Source organism: Oncorhynchus gorbuscha, linkage group LG09, assembly GCF_021184085.1.
Source record: "Oncorhynchus gorbuscha isolate QuinsamMale2020 ecotype Even-year linkage group LG09, OgorEven_v1.0, whole genome shotgun sequence".
Taxonomy (NCBI): domain Eukaryota; kingdom Metazoa; phylum Chordata; class Actinopteri; order Salmoniformes; family Salmonidae; genus Oncorhynchus; species Oncorhynchus gorbuscha.
The window spans coordinates 17297483-17317990 of record NC_060181.1 but is presented as its reverse complement, the minus strand read 5'-3'; the positions used below and the strand labels follow the sequence as shown (position 1 = coordinate 17317990).

Here is a 20508-nt window from a genome sequence, read left to right as displayed (position 1 = left end):
CATGTTCTCACTTTGTCATTACGGGGTATTGAATGTAAGATGGGTGAGAGAAAAAAAATGATTTAATCTATTTTGAATTCAGGCTGTAACACAACAAAATGTGGAATCAGTCAAGGGGTATGCATACTTTCTGAAGGCAATGTAACCCTAATTGCTCCTGTAAATCGCTCTGAATAAGAGCGTCTGCTAAATGACTCAAATGTAGATGTAAAAAAAATGGAGGGATGGAGGAAAAGAGTGAAGGAATGATGAGGACTAAAGGAGTGTATCGTTTATTCACTGCGTTCTGGAGTTAAAGAGAACGCTACATCGTCCAGCTGTGTAAAAACAGTGGCTGACTACCAAAGATAATTTCTTCCCCTGCGCTTCATCAAACTGCACACACACACACACACACACACACACACACACACACACACACACACACACACACACACACACACACACACACACACACACACACACACACACACACACACACACACACACACACACACACACACACACACACACACACACACACACACACACAGCTCCCCCAAAACTCCCACCCACCCACAACACTCCTAGTATGCACAGCCAGGTCGTTCAAGACTGACTTAAGAATTGGACATCTATCCATGTCTTGAGGATGTCGGGAAATGCCTTAAAAACTGGCCGCTAGGGGCAACCGTGGCTTGGGCTTTGGTGGTGGATAGGCGTAATCCCATGAATCTGGATCTCATGACTCTGGATCAGAAGGTTGCGTTTTCGATCCCAGTCGTGGACACTGGTTTTAACCCTATCCCACACCTTAACCCTTATCATAACCATTCAGAATGACTGCCTAAACTTAACATTTTAACCTTTTCCGAACTTTAACCCTTACCTTAACCATTCAGAATCAATGCCTAAACTTAACCCTTAACTTAAAAATGTTACATTTGGAGAAATGTAAATACAGATACAGATACATTTTGCATTTTGAGAGTGGCAGCAGGAGCAACAAAAACACTTTGGAATTTGATCTTAGGAGAATGTGGATGAGAATTCTGCAGTGAGACTGTGAGAGCTTGTTGAAGATGGAAAAACTGTGTATGACTGAAGGCCAAAACCAACATACACCCTTCAGTTCTACTCAGACAATCAAGGTAGCATCTCAACAGTTGGAAAACAAGGACCAGGTAGAAACATTAAAGTAGCAGGAAGGAAGTATGATTATGCAACCTCTGATTGGAGGTGATACTCAAATGTGTAGACACAAAATCAAGGGATGAGATGCTCTCTGACTTGAGATAGAGAAAAATGATAGAGAGGGAGACAGAGGGAGAGAGAGAGAGAATCTAAGGTAAAGGGAGAGGCAGAGTTGTGGTGAGAGAGAGAGACATAGAGAGGGAGAAAAAGAGACAGAGAGAGAGTCAGCGCTAGACAGAAAGAGAGAGAGAGAGAAAAGGTGAAAGACAGACAGAGTGAGAGAGAGAGAGGACAGGCACTGTGGTGTTTCCTTAGTGCCAGACTGAGCCTGTAGATTAGTAGCCAGCTGATCCACTGCTATCTCTGTCGATTCTCTACCTCCTCATGATCACACAGAAGGTCTGCATCACAAATGACACCCTATTCCCTATAAAGTGCAACATTGATGGCCAGGGCCGTATACGGCCCATAGGGCTCTGATCAAAAGTAGAGCACTATGTAGGGAATAGGGAGCCATTTGAGACGCACACTAAGCCCTCTCTCTCCTAAAAAACCTTTTACATTTTTTTTTAAATAACATGAAAGGAGAGTAACAGGAACAGGAAGAGATATGGACATGAATAATTAAAAATACACAGTAACACACAAAGGAGAGAGGCGAGAATGAGGACAGGAATATGTAGAAGAGAAGAAGGAGACTTGAGAGAGTGATAAAGGTGTGAGTCACAGCATAAGGTTCTGTGTGTTTGTGCAGTCAAGTATAATAATGTTAGTGTTGGGAAGGACTAATGATTAGACCTCAATGTCAGCATCAGTGTGTGTGTGTGTGTGTGTGTGTGTGTGTGTGTGTGTGTGTGTGTGTGTGTGTGTGTGTGTGTGTGTGTGTGCGTGCGTGCGTGTGTGTGTGTGTGTGTGCGTGCGTGCGTGCGTCTGTCTGTCTGTCTGTGTACGTTTTGTCAAGATTAAGGGCAGAGTTGTGGAAACTCAACTCAACCTTACGTCTTATGTTGCAACAGTCTGAAAATAAGAATGTTGTTAAAAAAACGGTGCAAGATGTCTTGGTTCTTCCATGTCAATCAAGGCTCAAACCAACAGCCCCCTGGCATGATGCCCCCAGCTGCTGGTTCCCTGTCCAGCAACACACAACATCACGAGCAACACACTGGAAACAGCTAACACTGCTGGGCAGGGTTAGCTCTGCACACAGTCCAGCTCGTCTTCACCCAGCCTGGCAGACTTTCTGTCAGTACCACAGGGTTCAGTGCCTCCCAGCTTGGAGAACCTATCTTGTACCTATCTGAACTCAGTGGCAGGCAGAGAGCCCCTGACACTCTCAAAATGCTACAGGTTAAGGACTGCCCACCAAATATCTTTGAGTGCCTTCTGCGCCTCTGGACCCAATGGTTTGAGTCATGGAGTGAGGAGGAGACGAACAGTTTCCTGCACATTCTAGAAGAGAGGGACAGATCTTTGTTGTCCGCTTCTGCAGAGGAGTAGCTGGGACAGCAGGCAGGGATGGAGGGATACGGGAGAAGAGGGTGTAGAATGGATAGACAATGAGTGGGTAGAAGACAGACAGAAACAAGTCAAGTTGATGTAGTGGAGTAACTTTAAAAGTATATGTGTGGAGACAGTGAAGAACGGGGCGGCAGGTAGTCTAGAGGTTAAGAGCATTGGGCCAGTAACTGAATGGTCGCTGGTTAAAATTCCCAAGCTGACTGGGTGAAGAATCTGTCGATATGCACCTGAGCAAGGCACTGAAATGTAAAATGTTTGGACGCGAACACGAGCCTTCCGATCTCACACAATGGAGTGTTGAGAGACCCACTGGAACTTCCGTGTAGTAGTTAAATCTCCAACACGAACCAATCACTTCCTTCAAGCCCCTTGGAGACTGACGCACATAACAAAGTGCTTTTTAATGCTTTGATTCAGAGTGAATAACTCTGTAAAAAGATGCATTAACCTTCAAATAAACGCTGTTCAGGTGTAATGTGACTGTCATTATTGGACCAAGTGGCTGGCATGTACTTTACTGTCTAGAGTCTAGACCTATGTGTCCACACATTCATTTACTGTCTAGTGTTTAGACCTATGTGTCCACACATTCATTTACTGTCTAGTGTCTAGACCTATGTGTCCACACATTCATTTACTGTCTAGTGTTTAGACCTATGTGTCCACACATTCATTTACTGTCTAGTGTCTAGACCTATGTGTCCACACATTCATTTACTGTCTAGTGTCTAGACCTATGTGTCCACACATTCATTTACTGTCTAGTGTTTAGACCTATGTGTCCACACATTCATTTACTGTCTAGTGTTTAGACCTATGTGTCCACACATTCATTTACTGTCTAGTGTCTAGACCTATGTGTCCACACATTAATTTACTGTCTAGTGTTTAGACCTATGTGTCCACACATTCATTTACTGTCTAGTGTTTAGACCTATGTGTCCACACATTCATTTACTGTCTAGTGTCTAGACCTATGTGTCTACACATTCATTTACTGTCTAGAGTCTATACCTATGTGTCCACACATTCATTTACTGTCTAGAGTCTAGACCTATGTGTCTACACATTAATTTACTGTCTAGTGTTTAGACCTATGTGTCCACACATTCATTTACTGTCTAGAGTCTAGACCTATGTGTCTACACATTCATTTACTGTCTAGAGTCTAGACCTATGTGTCTACACATTAATTTACTGTCTAGTGTCTAGACCTATGTGTCCACACATTCATTTACTGTCTAGAGTCTAGACCTATGTGTCTACACATTCATTTACTGTCTAGAGTCTACACATTCATTTCAAAAGAGACATACAGGTTGGAATATTCACACACATAAAACATAGACACACGTAGGTCTGCATGCACACACCATACCCCTATACATCAACCTCTGAACCCCTCAGTGTTCCCTGTGTGTCTCACTGGCAGATATAGTGGTCCGTTAAAAAAATTCAATAATAATAATAATATTTTTAGGGAGTCAGTTACATTGCAGCTTCTTCCTGCAGTCAAATGACCTAGTGGCCTCATTGGTGGAATGTTATTCATATTTTTCATAATTTCATAATTAATCAACGTTATCTTAAAACAAAAGCAAAAGCAAAAGTGTTTCTCTGTCAAACGTTTGATATAAAGTGCAATATTGGGATGCAAAATTAAAATGTAATACATTTCAACTCTACATATGACATGGTACAAGTCTCTTCTTTTTTGAAGCCCATAACCATGTGTGTGAGGTAGTAGATTTGTTTGAAACTACCAATAAACACCGTGCCACTCTGATTTAGCCAACTGCAGTAAAAGGTTAACGTTTTATTGGCCCTCAATGATGTTCAATGGTTGAAGTGACAACTTTCATTAGATCTCTCAGTATTTGTGGTACTGACAACTAATGTATGACCCCTGACCTATGTGTCACGAATCCCGCTTCCTGAGTCTGTGTTTGCCTGTGTTTCTGTCCTGGAGTGTGTTTCCGGTGTCCTGGAACGCACCCTGTCTGGTTGCTGGGCGAATTAGCTTGTTGGGAGATCGATGTTCACCCGCACCTGTATCCCATCAGTAATCTGCACACCTGTCCTGATCATCACCTCTCCCCTTCAAAAGCTCTGACCTGACATCCATTCCCTGCCGGATCGTTAGCCATGAACAGTATGTTGTGCCCACGAACCAGCCTCCAGTTTATAGAGTTTGTTTTATTGTTTTGTACGTCTTGCTTGCCTTTAACTTACCTCCATTTGTTTTGTCTACAGCCATTCACCCGGAACCCATACCCCATCCCTGTCTGCTCGTCGCCAGTGTGTTGTTATCCATTGGATCCACCTCCGCTGCCCGCTCCTCCACCCAGAACCCATACCCCATCCCTGTCTGCTCGTCGCCAGTGTGTTGTTATCCATTGGATCCACCTCCGCTGCCCGCTCCTCCACCCAGAACCCATACCCCATCCCTGTCTGCTCGTCGCCAGTGTGTTGTTATCCATTACCCCATCCCTGTCAGTGTGTTGTTATCCATTGGATCTGCCTATCCACTCCCATCAACCCACCTCCGCTGCCCGCTCCTCCACCCAGAACCCATACCCCATCCCTGTCTGCTCGTCGCCAGTGTGTTGTTATCCATTGGATCTGCCTATCCACTCCCATCAACCCACCTCCGCTGCCCGCTCCTCCACCCAGAACCCACACCCCATCCCTGTCTGCTCGTCACCAGTGTGTTGTTACCCAGAACCAACCCACCGCTGCCCGCTCCTCCACCCAGAACCCATACCCCATCCCTGTCTGCTCGTCGCCAGTGTGTTGTTATCCATTGGATCTGCCTATCCACTCCCATCAACCCACCTAAGCTGCCCGCTCCTCCACCCGGAACTATCTACCTCCACGTTCTCATTGATTAATAAATACTCACCATCTTTATACTCACCTTGTCCTGGTCTGCTTCTGGGTCCAATTCTGGTAAACCCTGACACTATGAGGTAACAGGTGTCGCATCATTGTCAGCATCCTCTGTTTTTGTTATGTCAGTCAAAATGTTCTTGTCTGTTTTAAAGGTTATCATAATGGTGAATTTGATTTGTAAGGTCCTCATCCACATCTAATGAACTTGTTCTGTTCTCAAAAATAATAAGGTCAGATATAGAAGCAGAGTGCACGCACACAAACACACACACACCACAAACGCACACAAGCATGCACACACACCACACACGAGCACATGCACTCACACACGTACGCTAAATAGAATTGTACACAAGCAAGCGTTTCTAATAATTATCACTGTAAAAACAGCACAATTGGAAGAGAATTACAAAATACATTAATTTCCTGAAAGCCTTAACTTCGAATAGCTAAAGCACTGTAATCTCAAACATGATTTCAATAAATAATTGGCCTCAAAAGCTATTTACCTTTTGAGGGAAAATAAGGATAGTATCTTTAATGGGGGCTACAGGTAGCCTAACCGTTAAAGTGTTGGGACAGTAACCGAATGGTTGCCTGGTTTGAATCAAATCAAATGTATTTATATAGCCCTTCGTACATCAGCTGATATCTCAAAGTGCTGTACAGAAACCCAGCCTAAAACCCCAAACAGCAAGCAATGCAGGTGTAGAAGCACGGTGGCTAGGAAAAACTCCCTAGAAAGACCGAAACCTAGAGAGGAACCAGGCTATGAGGGGTGGCCAGTCCTCTTCTGGCTGTGCCGGGTGGAGATAACAGAACATGGCCAAGATGAATCCCCAACCGACGAGATGAAAAATCAGTCGATGTACCTTCGAGCAAGGCATTTAACCCTAATTGCTTCTGTAAGTAGTTCTGGATAAGAGCGTCTGCTAAGTGACTAAAACCTAAATGAAATGTCTATCTCAAGTTGGCTGCAGTAAGCACGTTCCATTGTCATTGGGTTTTTCCTGGTAGTAATCATTGATGTATAGGGGGTGGTAATAGTAGGGGGTGGTAATAGCAGGAGTTAGAAGATACTGTGTTCTCTGTTCTCCCTCCCTATCACACACATGGGGTATAAGCAGGCAGTGCAAGCAGGAAGTATAAGCAGACAGTGTAAGCAGGAACTATAAGCAGGCAGTATAAGCAGGAAGTATACGCATATAAGCAGGCAGTGTAAGCAGGAAGTATAAGCAGGCAGTGTAAGCAGGAACTATAAGCAGGCAGTATAAGCAGGAAGTATAAGCATATAAGCAGGAAGTGTAAGCAGGAAGTATAAGCAGGCAGTGTTAGCAGGAACTACAAGCAGGCATTATAAGCAGGAAGTATAAGCAGGCAGTATAAGCAGGAAGTATAAGCATATAAGCAGGCAGTGTAAGCAGGAAGTATAAGCAGGCAGTGTAAGCAGGAGGTATAAGCAGGCAGTATAAGCAGGAAGTATAAGCATATAAGCAGGCAGTGTAAGCAGGAAGTATAAGCAGGCAGTGTAAGCAGGAACTATAAGCAGGCAGTATAAGCAGGAAGTATACGCATATAAGCAGGCAGTGTAAGCAGGAAGTATAAGCAGGCAGTGTAAGCAGGAACTATAAGCAGGCAGTATAAGCAGGAAGTATAAGCAGGCAGTATAAGCAGGAAGTATAAGCAGGCAGTATAAGCAGGCAGTATAAGCAGGAAGTATAAGCAGGAAGTATAAGCAGGAACTATAAGCAATGGCAGGAAGTATAAAGGCAGTGAAGAACTATAAGCAGGCAGTATAAGCAGGAAGTATAAGCAGGCATATAAGCAGGCAGTATAAGCAGGAAGTATAAGCAGGCAGTGTAAGCAGGAAGTATAAGCAGGCAGTGTTAGCAGGAACTATAAGCAGGCAGTATAAGCAGGAAGTATAAGCAGGCAGTATAAGCAGGAAGTATAAGCATATAAGCAGGCAGTATAAGCAGGAAGTATAAGCAGGAAGTATAAGCAGGCAGTGTTAGCAGGAAGTATAAGCAGGCATTATAAGCAGGAAGTATAAGCAGGGCAGTTAGCAGGAAGTATAAGCATACAAGCAGGCATTATAAGCAGGAAGTATAAGCATATAAGCAGGCAGTGTAAGCAGGAAGTATAAAGGCAGTGTAAGCAGGAAGTATAAGCAGGCAGTGTTAGCACTACAAGCAGGCATTATAAGCAGGAAGTATAAGCAGGCAGTATAAGCAGGAAGTATAAGCATATAAGCAGGCAGTATAAGCAGGAAGTATAAGCATATAAGCAGGCAGTGTAAGCAGGAAGTATAAGCAGGCAGTGTAAGCAGGAAGTATAAGCAGGCAGTATAAGCAGGAAGTATAAGCAGGCAGTGTAAGCAGGAAGTATAAGCAGGCAGTGTAAGCAGGAACTATAAGCAGGAAGTATAAGCAGGAAGTATAAGCAGGAAGTATAAGCAGGAAGTATAAGCAGGCAGTATAAGCAGGAAGTATAAGCAGGCAGTATAAGCAGGAAGTATAAGCAGGAACTATAAGCAGGCAGTATAAGCAGGAAGTATAAGCAGGCAGTATAAGCAGGAAGTATAAGCATATAAGCAGGCAGTGTTAGCAGGAACTACAAGCAGGCATTATAAGCAGGAAGTATAAGCAGGCAGTGTTAGCAGGAACTACAAGCAGGCATTATAAGCAGGAAGTATAAGCAGGCAGTATAAGCAGGAAGTATAAGCATATAAGCAGGCAGTGTAAGCAGGAAGTATAAGCAGGCAGTGTTAGCAGGAACTACAAGCAGGCATTATAAGCAGGAAGTATAAGCAGGCAGTATAAGCAGGAAGTATAAGCATATAAGCAGGCAGTATAAGCAGGAAGTATAAGCATATAAGCAGGCAGTGTAAGCAGGAAGTATAAGCAGGCAGTGTAAGCAGGAAGTATAAGCAGGCAGTGTTAGCAGGAACTACAAGCAGGCATTATAAGCAGGAAGTATAAGCAGGCAGTATAAGCAGGAAGTATAAGCATATAAGCAGGCAGTGTAAGCAGGAAGTATAAGCAGGCAGTGTAAGCAGGAAGTATAAGCAGGCAGTGTAAGCAGGAACTATAAGCAGGCAGTATAAGCAGGAAGTATACGCATATAAGCAGGCAGTGTAAGCAGGAAGTATAAGCAGGCAGTGTAAGCAGGAACTATAAGCAGGCAGTATAAGCAGGAAGTATAAGCAGGCAGTATAAGCAGGAAGTATAAGCTGGCAGTATAAGCAGGCAGTATAAGCAGGAAGTATAAGCAGGCAGTATAAGCAGGAAGTATAAGCATATAAGTAGGCAGTGTAAGCAGGAACTATAAGCAGGCAGTATAAGCAGGAACTATAAGCAGGCAGTATAAGCAGGAAGTATAAGCAGGCAGTATAAGCAGGAAGTATAAGCATATAAGCAGGCAGTGTAAGCAGGAAGTATACGCATATAAGCAGGCAGTGTAAGCAGGAACTATAAGCAGGCAGTATAAGCAGGAAGTATAAGCATATAAGCAGGCAGTGTAAGAAGGAAGTATAAGCAGGCAGTGTAAGCAGGAACTATAAGCAGGCAGTATAAGCAGGAAGTATAAGCAGGCAGTGTAAGCAGGAACTATAAGCAGGCAGTATAAGCAGGAAGTATAAGCAGGAAGTATAAGCAGGCAGTATAAGCAGGAAGTATAAGCATATAAGCAGGCAGTGTAAGCAGGAAGTATATGCAGGCAGTGTAAGCAGGAAGTATAAGGCAGTGTAAGCAGGAAGTACAAGGCGGTGTAAGCAGGAAGTATAAGCAGGCAGTATAAGCAGGAAGTATAAGCAGGAAGTATTAGCAGGCAGTATAAGCATATAAGCAGGCAGTGTAAGCAGGAAGTATAAGCAGGCAGTGTAAGCAGGAACTATAAGCAGGCAGTATAAGCAGGAAGTATAAGCAGGAAGTATAAGCAGGAACTATAAGCAGGCAGTATAAGCAGGAAGTATAAGCAGGCAGTATAAGCAGGAAGTATAAGCATATAAGCAGGCAGTGTAAGCAGGAAGTATAAGCAGGCAGTGTAAGCAGGAAGTATAAGGCAGTGTAAGCAGGAAGTATAAGCAGGCAGTATAAGTAGGGAGCATTAGCAGGCAGTGTAAGCAGGCAGTATAAGCAGACAGTATACGCAGGCAGTATAAGCAGAAAGAATAAGCAGGCAGTATAAGTAGGGAGTATTAGCAGGCAGTGTAAGCAGACAGTATAAGCAGACAATATACGCAGGCAGTATAAGCAGAAAGAATAAGCAGGCAGTGTAATCAGGCAGGAGAGGGAGGCGAATATAAGCAGCAAGAGCATCAGACACAAAGAGAGACGAGATAGTGAGAGTCTGACACTCAATTTTCTGCTGGCCTCAATACGACTCCACTCAGACGAATGCCGCAATTCACCAAACAGCAAATTATCAACAAAGAAACATTGTTGTATCTGTAAAGTATTATTCTGACATCTACAATACATCTTGAAGTGATAGAGAATACATTCTGGAGAAAGAAGAAGAAGAAGAAGAAGCAATTAAACATAAGAAGCTATAAAAATGTGTGCACTACAAAAACGTAAAGTTATCTCTTGCTTTCAGGGACACATTTTGAAAAACGTCACTTATAACTTATCCTTTCCCCCAAGGATATGCTCTTTCTTTTCTCTGACGGTTGTTAGGTTGAATTGTCTATCTGTCTTCATGTCTGTATGTCTGTGTGTCTGTCTTTATGTCTGTGGGCCTGTCTGTCTCTCTCCTCCCACCAACCCTGACTCCTCCTCTCTCTCTCTCCCGCTTTCTTCTCTCAGACTCTCATATATAGTCTAGTGCCCACTGACCTGGCTCAGCCTATAACCATGTAGTCTAGTGTCCACTGACCTGGCTCAGCCTATAACCATGTAGTCTAGTGTCCACTGACCTGGCTCAGCCTATAACCATGTAGTCTAGTGTCCACTGACCTGGCTCAGCCTATAACCATGTAGTCTAGTGTCCACTGACCTGGCTCAGCCTATAACCATGTAGTCTAGTGTCCACTGACCTGGCTCAGCCTATAACCATGTAGTCTAGTGTCCACTGACCTGGCTCAGCCTATAACCATGTAGTCTAGTGTCCACTGACCTGGCTCAGCCTGTAACCATGTAGTGTAGTGTCCACTGACCTGGCTCAGCCTATAACCATGTAGTCTAGTGTCCACTGACCTGGCTCAGCCTATAACCATGTAGTGTAGTGTCCACTGACCTGGCTCAGCCTATAACCATGTAGTCTAGTGTCCACTGACCTGGCTCAGCCTATAACCATGTAGTCTAGTGTCCACTGACCTGGCTCAGCCTATAACCATGTAGTCTAGTGTCCACTGACCTGGCTCAGCCTATAACCATGTAGTCTAGTGTCCACTGACCTGGCTCAGCCTGTAACCATGTAGTGTAGTGTCCACTGACCTGGCTCAGCCTATAACCATGTAGTCTAGTGTCCACTGACCTGGCTCAGCCTATAACCATGTAGTCTAGTGTCCACTGACCTGGCTCAGCCCTAATTTCCTTTGGAACATGTTGTTTACAACTTCGGCCATCGGGGGAATAAGAAAATACGTGGGGGAAATGTAGTGAAATGCATTGTTCTCATTTTGCTTTCTACTTTGAATAAGGAGGAGGAAAGTAAAAGGAATCATAGTGGATGAATCATGTGAAATATTTATTCATTGGGAACAGATGTCTTGTTCCAGCACCAAGACGGAGAAGAGAAGAGAAAGAATAAGAGGGCTTCTTCAACAGAAATCTACACAGGCATTACATCTTACTGGTCGTGAGATTCTTAGAGAATTCCCCTCATTATTGAGTAGCATAGACTATGACCCCTGCTGTGTCTGAGAGACATCGGCTCTGTAAATCTGATATGGGAGACATATAGGTAATAATGTTTGTAATAATATGTCTGACATTTAATAATGTTTCACTATCCACCAACTCTGGACCAGTACATACAGATATGAGTTCAATGTTCTGCCACTCCAGTTATACAAGTCACACACGCACGCACGCACACACACACACACACACACACGCACGCACGCACGCACACACACGCACGCACACACGCACGCACGCACGCACGCACGCACGCACGCACGCACGCACGCACGCACGCACACACACACACACACACACACACACACACACACACACACACACACACACACACACACACACACACACACACACACACACACACACGCACGCACACACACGCACGCACGCACGCACGCACACACGCACGCACGCACACATACACACGCACGCACACACGCACGCACGCACGCACGCACACACGCACACATGCACACACACACACATACACACGCACGCACACACACACACATGCACACACACACACATACACACGCACACGCACACACACACACATACACACGCACACACACACACACGCACACACACGCACACATGCACACACCATGTGAACTTGACTGAGTAGCAGTTCTTTACCCTTCATATTCCTACAAGTCAGACAGAAAGAAAAGAGAGCGCTCTTACACAGTTACAACAAAAGACGGTAACTCAAGAGTGATGTGATAGCTTGGCACGTCATCCAAGCATCCACCGAGCTGACGCACAAACCTCTTACTGTAATAACACTTTAAATAGCATTCAATAGAAGTTTATCTATGATTTGAGAGCGTCATTCAATATCCACACAAAATTCCTTTAAAATCTGTATGAGACTCAATGGTAGCTTTTCTATAAAAATGATTTGGGATTCGGTGCTCTGAAGTGCTGCCCATCCTAAAGTTAGAATTAGGAGGATGTGTTTTGTGCTGTCATGACGTGTGAAGCGTTGGAGGGCGTAGGATGGGGATGATGCTCAGGCTATCAAGGATAAGTGGAGCAAGAAGCATGACCAGAATATAAGTTGGAAGTTTACATATACTTAGGTTGGAGTCATTAAAACAGTCGGTTAGGACATCTAGTCATTTTTTCTAAAATCGTTTACAGAAAGATGATTTCACTTATATCTCACTGTATCACAATTTCAGTGGGTTAAAAGTTTACATACACTAAGATGACTGTGCCTTTAAACAGCTTGGAAAATTCAAGAAAATGATGTCATGGCTTTATAAGCTTCTGATAGGCTAATTGACGTCATTTGAGTCAATTGGAAGTGTACCTGTGGATGTATTTCAAGGCCTACCTTCAAACTCAGTGCCTCTTTGCTTGACATCATGGGAAAATCAAAAGAAATCAGCCAAGACCTCAGAAAAAAAATGTAGACCTTCACAAGTCTGGTTCATCCTTGGGAGCAATTTCCAATTGCCTGAAGGTACCATGTTCATCTGTACAAACAATAGTACGCAAGTATAAAGACCATGGGACCACGCAGCCGTCATACTTCTCAAGAAGGAGACTCATTCTGTCTCCTAGAGATGAATGTACTTTGGTGCGAAAAGTGCAAATCAATTCCAGAACAACAGCAAAGGACCTTGTGAAGATGCTGGATGAAACAGGTACAAAAGTATCTATATCCACAGTAAAACGAGTCCTATATCGACATAACCTGAAAGGCTGCTCAGCAAGGAAGAAGCCACTGCTCCAAAACCGCCATAAAAAAGCACGACCACGGTTTGCAACTGCACACGGGGACTTTTTGGAGAAATATCCTCAGGTCTGATGAAACAAAAATAGAACTGTTTGTCCATAATGACCATCGTTATGTTTGGAGGAAAAAGGTGTATGCTTGCAAGCCGAAGAACACCATCTCAACCGGGAAGCGCGAGGGTGGCAGCATCATGTTGTGGGGGTGCTTTGCTGCAGGAGTCTGGTGCACTTCACAAAATAGATGGCATCATGAGGGGGGGGATTATGTGGATATATTGAAGCAACATCTCAAGACATCAGTCAGGAAGTTAAACTCTTTTGGGATAGGGGGCAGAATTTTTACTTTTGGATGAATAGCGTGCCCAGAGTGAACTGCCTCCTACTCTGTCCCAGATGCTAATATATGCATATTATTATTAGTATTGGACAGAAAACACTCTGAAGTTTCTAAAACAGTTTGAATGATGTCTGTGAGTATAACAGAACTCATATGGCAGTTGAAAACCTGAGAAAAATCCAACCAGGAAGTGGGAAATCTGAGGTTTGCCGTTTTCAAAGCTTGGCCTACCGAATACACAGTGTCTATGGAGTCAAGTTGCACTTCCTACGGCTTCCAATAGATATCAACCGTCTTTAGAAACTTGTTTCAGGCTTCTGCCATAAAGGAGGGGCTCATGAGACCTGTTTGAGTCAGTGGTATGGCAGAGTGTCTCAGGCTCGTGACGCGCACTCCCGACAGAGTTAGCCCTCGTTCCATTGCTTTTCTTCAGACAAAGGAATTCTCCAGTTGGAACATTATTGATGTTTTATGTTAAAAACATCCTAAAGATTGATTCCATACATTGTTTGACTTGTTTCTACGACCTGTAACGGAACTTTTAGAGTTTGTCTGGACGAAGTGCTCGCTCCTCATGAAGATGGATTACTGGGCTGAACACGCTAACAACAAGTGGCTATTTGGACATAAATTATGGACTTTATGGAAGAAATCAGTCATTTATTGTCGAACTGGGATTCCTGGGAGTGCCTTCTGATGAAGATCATCAAAGGTAAGTGAATATATATAGTAACTTCTGTTGACTCCAAAATGGCAGATATTTCTCTGGCTGGATTGGGCTCTGAGCGCCGTTCTCAGATTATGCTTTTTCAGTAAAGTTAAAAAAAAATCTGACACAGTGGTTGCATTAAGGAGAAGTCTATCCTTAATTCTGTGAATAACAATTGTATCTTTTATCAATGTTTATTATGAGTATTTCTGCAAAATCACCGGATGTTTGGAATCAAAACATTACTGCACGTAACGCGCCAATGTAAACTGAGATTTTTGGATATAAATATGCACATTATCGAACAAAACATACATGTATTGTGTAACATGATGTCCTATGAGTGTCATCTGATGAAGATCATCAAAGGTTAGTGATTAATTGTATCTATATTTCTGCTTTTTGTGACTCCTCTCTTTGGCTGGAAAAATATTTTTTTGACTTCCATAATCACATGTTGTGCTTTTGCTGTAAAGCATTTTTTAAATTGGACATTATGGGTAGATTAACAAGAAGTTTATCTTTCATTTGCTGTATTGGACTTGTTAATGTGTGAAAGTTACATATTTCAAAAAAATATTTTTGAATTTCGTGCGCTGCCTTTTCAGCGGAATGTTGTCGAAAGGTTCAAGCTTGGTCGCAAATGGGTCTCCCAAATGAACAATGACATACTTCCAAAGTTGTGGCAAAATGGCTTAAGGACAGCAAAATCAGTGCATTGCAGTGGCCTTCACAAAGCCCTGACTTCAATCCTATAGAAAATTTGTGGGCAGAACTGAAAAAGCGTATGCGAAGGGAAGCTTGTGGAAGGCTACCCGAAATGTTTGACCCAAGTTAAACAATTTCAAAGGCAATACTAACAAATACTAATTGAGTATATGTAAACTTCTGATCCACTGGGAATGTGATGAAAGAAATATAAGCTGAAATAAATCATTCTCTCTACTATTTTTCTGACATTTCACATTCTTAAAATAAAGTGGTGATCCTAACTGACCTAAAACAGGGACTGTTTATATATATATGTGTATATATTATTTTTTTAAAATGTTTTTTTTATTAATCTGAACAATAACTGATCTTTCTGTTCATTGGAAATACTTCATATTTTCCCCACATTCCAGTTTAGGGTTTTAGAGTAGCATGAAAACACATTCAGAAAACATCTAGGAGAGAAAAAAAGGATGCTAATGAGATCTAATTAATTCCTATCACATTTGTAATTTGATTGACAGTAAAACATAAAAGAGAGAGGAGGAAAACAAAGAGATGCCCTGACCTCCAGGGGGCCCCATTGAATGTGTTTGTCACTCTCACTCAGATATCATAGTAAGATGTTATAAGTCATTGCAAAATATGTAGAATTGGAGGAAATTAGCTTTAAAACTGCAACAATTTCTCAACACCCCATGAAAAAATATGTATAATTGCAGGAAATTTGCTATAAAACTGCATAAAAGAATGTGTTCTGTCAAGCAAACTCATTTGTTTACTTTTTGTTAATAAAATATGTTTTCTGCTAACAGATCCCTCTGTAAGTATTAAATTATAGTTTTTAATCTCGGTCCTGAGTTAATGTAATTGTATAGCTACTAGGCTATGTGTTTGTAGATGGACTGAGGTGAAGGAAGCTACAGCATCTAATGGCTGGGGTCATTTTTGGTTGTTTTTGCTGTTCTCCAAATAGCATTTTAGAGTTTTAAATTGCATAGAAATGAAGCAAATGAAGTTCAACTTTCTTAACCCAAACCCCTTCCCCCGTTACGGACCTCACTAGAACTCACTAGACCCTGGTTAGGGCCTTGTGCTTGTGTACATGCGTGTGTTACTGTGTGTGTGCAGCGTGTGTGTGTGTGTGTGCGTGTGTTTAAGTGGGTGTGTGCGTGCGTGCTTGTGGCAATTAATGGAGGTTTTTAAAATAATAAACACATTTTTCAATCAGACGTTGTCCCCAAGTGAGACAATTCTGTCGATATTGACAACCCAGTCATCATAATCATCACATACACTTGTCTTGGATCTGCGCCAGGTCTCTTCAGCCAATTTTATTCGTCTCCAGAGTGAGGTTGTTAATTCGTTTGAGAGGGGGAAATTTTTTATTAATTTCCACCACTATTGACATTTTTTAAAAAGCAATCATTTTTTTAACGCATTAATTAATATAGTTTAAAATGGGCGATGACAGCTTGCGGTGACGCGTCTGTCCGCGCACATTTTCAGAATCGTGATTTGGAGACTTACGTTCAATGGAGCGCATCTTGTGATGTGCCCTCCCCACCCAGTATTGTGCGCAGAATTATAAAAATCGCGCCCTAGAGTGGGTACCCTATGCAGAACGCACAGCAGCAGAAAGACACCAGAGAACAACTTCTACCAAACTATAATTTAAACCCTCAAGTCAATGTAAGTAGCATAACTCTATTACATCTATAGACACGATTTAAACAAGATTAGATATTGATTTCGTAACCTTTTTATCTAATGTACCTGCCGGTTTTATAGGGTTTTTCTATACAGCTTGTAGCCTATCTACTAATTGCATTGCCTTCACTGAAACTGACATTTTTAAACAATTAATCTGAGGAAGTCAATACATATATATCAATTTAATTTGAAACAACAAATATAGATAAACATGAGGAATCCTCCAGTTGATGTAGACTACGGTTTGTGGTGTAGTAGTAGGGAACAGACATAATTATCGTCTTGAACATACACAACTTCTAAAAGTTTTTCCCAGGTAAACTAACTTTGATAAGACTGCGTAGCCTAAGCAATTCAGACCCTGATATTTTTATTGATTTGTAAACATTAAAGATGCATCCTAACTTGGGTACCTGGCTGGGCGCAGTGACGCTCCTCGTCTGGACCTTCATATGCATCGGGACCCTTGCGGAAGGCTACCCGGTCAAACCCGAAAATCCCGGCGAAGATGCGCCCGCGGAGGAACTGGCCAAGTATTACTCCGCTCTCAGACATTACATCAACCTCATCACAAGGCAGAGGTGAGTGCTGTGATCCGGGTGTGATACATTGCTGATTTAATTAAAGGGCTGAAGTTCGGATTTGTGATTATCCAATTGAAATATCTGATTAGTGAGCCACAGGCTATTGATTCATAATGACAGTATCATATGATAACGTATATGTTATCACCTTTAATACAAACGAATGGGCTACAGCCCCAAATGAGCACTTAAAAGAAACAACAATACAAATTGTGCAGGTAGGCTAATCAAATGAATAATATCAGACTATAGATGACTGTACCATAGGCTAAACCTTTCAATGACTAGCGTTACTAACCAACTAACTCATTATATGGAGTGGGACACTATGAACTCAGCTACTAGTAGCTAAAATTACACTTAGGTTTTTAGCTTAATATTTGTGTTATTACTGGCTCTAGTCCAAATACCAACTAATCCAATCATTCAGGTGGCTAAAATAATAAAGATGAGTCACATGAACTTTTCACTAATTACTCTGTGTGTTGTCTATATGAAAGAACCTCTTTATTTCAACAGCTGCACCCCCCTGATTCTTAATTAGCAACATCCCTCACATCTCTTTACAGATGAAGCCAGTCACCCTGCATCCACTCACACTCTGTTCACTAACCTCAGTGTAAAATTAGTTTTACATTTATTTGCTGGTGTGCCCCTGGCTACAATCATTTAAATGTCCAGATTTAATTGTGAATGTGTTTCTTCTGTTAGAGTGTTGGTGTTAAGAGTGGAAAAGGGTCCTAACCAATAGGGCTTATCTTCAGAGGAGCAGACTTGACAACCAACAAAACAGTCCTCTCTTTTTATACAGAAGGGCTCTCAGGACAAGTCTTTATTTGAACAGACATATATTCTTATTGACTCTAGAACAGTTGGGATAAATTATCTTATGGGGGCAGCACACATGGTCTAGTTCCTGAAGTTAAGTCTATGCAAATAGGAATTCCTGAAATTCCTGTCTCACCCTTTCCCATTTCTCTCTCTCTCTCTCTCTCTCTCTCTCTCTCTCTCTCTCTCTCTCTCTCTCTCTCTCTCTCTCTCTCTCTCTCTCTCTCTTCTCTTCTCTTTCTTTCTTTCTTTCTTTCTCTCTTTCTTTCTTCTTTCTTTCTTTTCTTTCTTTCTTTCTTTCTTTCTTTCTTTCTTTCTTTCTTTCTTTCTTTCTTTCTTTCTTTCTTACAGGTATGGGAAGAGGTCCAGCCCTGACACACTGGACACACTGATCTCAGAATTGCTGCTGAAGGAGAGCACAGACATGCTCCCACAGTCCAGGTAGTGTGTGTGTGTGTGTGTGCGACTGGTCCAGGAGGACTCATATTGATAAAGTGTCTCAGAGTAGGAGTGCAGGTTCCCTCTGTCGAACTGATCCTAGATCAGCACTCCTACTCTGAGACACAGTATAAATAGGTGCCCTGGTCCTCTGGTCTCAACAGAAGAAAGTACTGTGGTAGGTTGGACATCATTTCTTATTTGATACTTTATATATTTTGTCTCTTCCCAGATATGATGAACCATCGTTGTGGTAATAGTGTCTGTCCCGGCCCAACACCCGGGCTCATCGTCGCGGCTACAAGCAACTGATCTCACCAACATGGCCGCCTCACCATGGCTGATGTCCCATCCTAACAACCCCAATGGGTTTCATGAGTATGCATCCCCCTCTCTCCCCATCCTCCATCCAGAGGCCAGATAACTGTTCAGGGTCTTATGAAAGTCGTTATCTGTGCATTGATGTTCTAAATCAGGGGAGAGAATTATTGATTGTATGGTCAAAACTGTGCTATTAAATATGAATTATATAACGGATCTACTTATCTTCTGTAGTTATACACTTATTTGAAATGAGTCTTTAGCCAAGAGCATAAATTAAGGTTCTTTCTGGCAATTTACATTATACTGGGGAGATTGTACGTCTTTAAATACATGTGTATGCGGACTCTCACATCACAACACATTTTTGCAATCCCCGGAGAGCTTAGAATCATTGAACTCAACTCTTTTCAGGGCAATGGCAATTTGGTGGCTAAGGGCGCACTCTTGTGGTTGATATGTTTTACTGCATTGAACAAAATATGGCGTTTCCAGGCCTGAAGTCCGAGTAGCTACTGTGTAGGTAGTCTCCCTGTAGAAAGCATTACGCTTCTTTCACATAGGTGTTAATGCAAAAAAGTTATACAAAATATTATACTATAACGTGGGACATTTGTAATAAACCGTCCATTGCAATGGAATAACCTTGTTAACACTTTGTCATATTACCCAACATCGAGTCATCATCGAATTATTGTCATGCCAACAAGTGTAGAATGTAAATGAATAGAATGAGTATACTGCTATTGGAGGAATATAGACATAAAATAGGACAAGGTAAGGGAGATAGGGGAGAGAGCAGATAAAACGTAATTCAAAATGTTGTGCATTTTGATTACTGAATGTTCCTGATTAATATGCTTGTTGTTATGGTGAACACTGACCCAGTAACCCACCCATTTTCAAATATCAGTTTAAGTGCAAATTACCATCTAATAAGAAATAGGTCCTTATGTTATTCTATAGCCTGTCATATTTGGCACACAATGTTCATTCAACACTGCAGGCTATTTGTACAGCCAGTCTCAAATGGTGCATAGAAAGCAAATTCCAAATCCTGTCCTCTAATTCCCAGTTAATCCCACACAATGTATAATTCCCACCCAATTTAATTCAATTAACTAAGCACGCCATTGTCTACTTTAATGGTCCACAGTTGCCTACTCATAACATTGAAGCTCTTTACGTAGCCTTTTTCACACATGTAAAATAATAAATAGGCAAGGCTATAATATCAATACCACCAAGGGCTCTCTATTCCCATGAATAAAGAATTGGAGTTTAAAAAAAATCACAATATAACATTCAATTACAATATCATTCGTGTTATGAATTGTTACACTGTATCCCATCGTTGGACATAGGAGATGGACCTCCCGATAGATCTCGGCTATGATTCGTCCATTTCTGGTATAGGTCATCAGTAGGGGCGCGGTCTAATGATTTGATTGGCATCGTGTATACGCGTCTAGTAAGCAGTAGGACCAGGACAGCTGAGGGGGGTTTGAATTTCCAACTGGGACAGCCACCGCTAATTTACACACACGATTATCGGTAAGTCAGAATGGCCGATTGAAGTCAATTCTACAGAGAAACTATATGTGAAAGGAAAAGGGGACTTTTTGGTCTCCAAGATGGATTTAGAACCTAAGGAAGAAGTCAAACCTTGTGTGCTGT

General features: G+C 42.2%; 2 protein-coding genes across 5 annotated transcripts in view; both read left to right on the top strand.

Moving 5' to 3' along the window:
* The first annotated feature begins 16503 nt into the window (after window positions 1-16503).
* Window positions 16504-19466, top strand: LOC124042707 (pro-neuropeptide Y-like). Its single transcript, XM_046360798.1, has 4 exons — window positions 16504-16639; window positions 17054-17241; window positions 18424-18513; window positions 18743-19466. The coding sequence occupies exons 1-4, from the start codon at window positions 16565-16567 to the stop codon at window positions 18765-18767; spliced, it is 378 nt and encodes a 125-aa protein (XP_046216754.1). The 5' UTR covers window positions 16504-16564; the 3' UTR covers window positions 18768-19466.
* Window positions 19467-20289: 823 nt separating this feature from the next.
* The window catches only part of LOC124043212 (protein PALS2-like), a 58025-nt gene continuing 57806 nt past the window's right edge, over window positions 20290-20508 (top strand). For 2 of the 4 annotated variants that reach the window (XM_046361534.1, XM_046361530.1), the window contains exon 1: window positions 20299-20385. The gene's annotated coding sequence lies outside the window, so the exon portion shown is untranslated. Of the gene's footprint in view, window positions 20386-20508 lie in introns of all 4 variants that reach the window. The other 2 variants (XM_046361531.1, XM_046361535.1) reach the window with 2 other exon arrangements.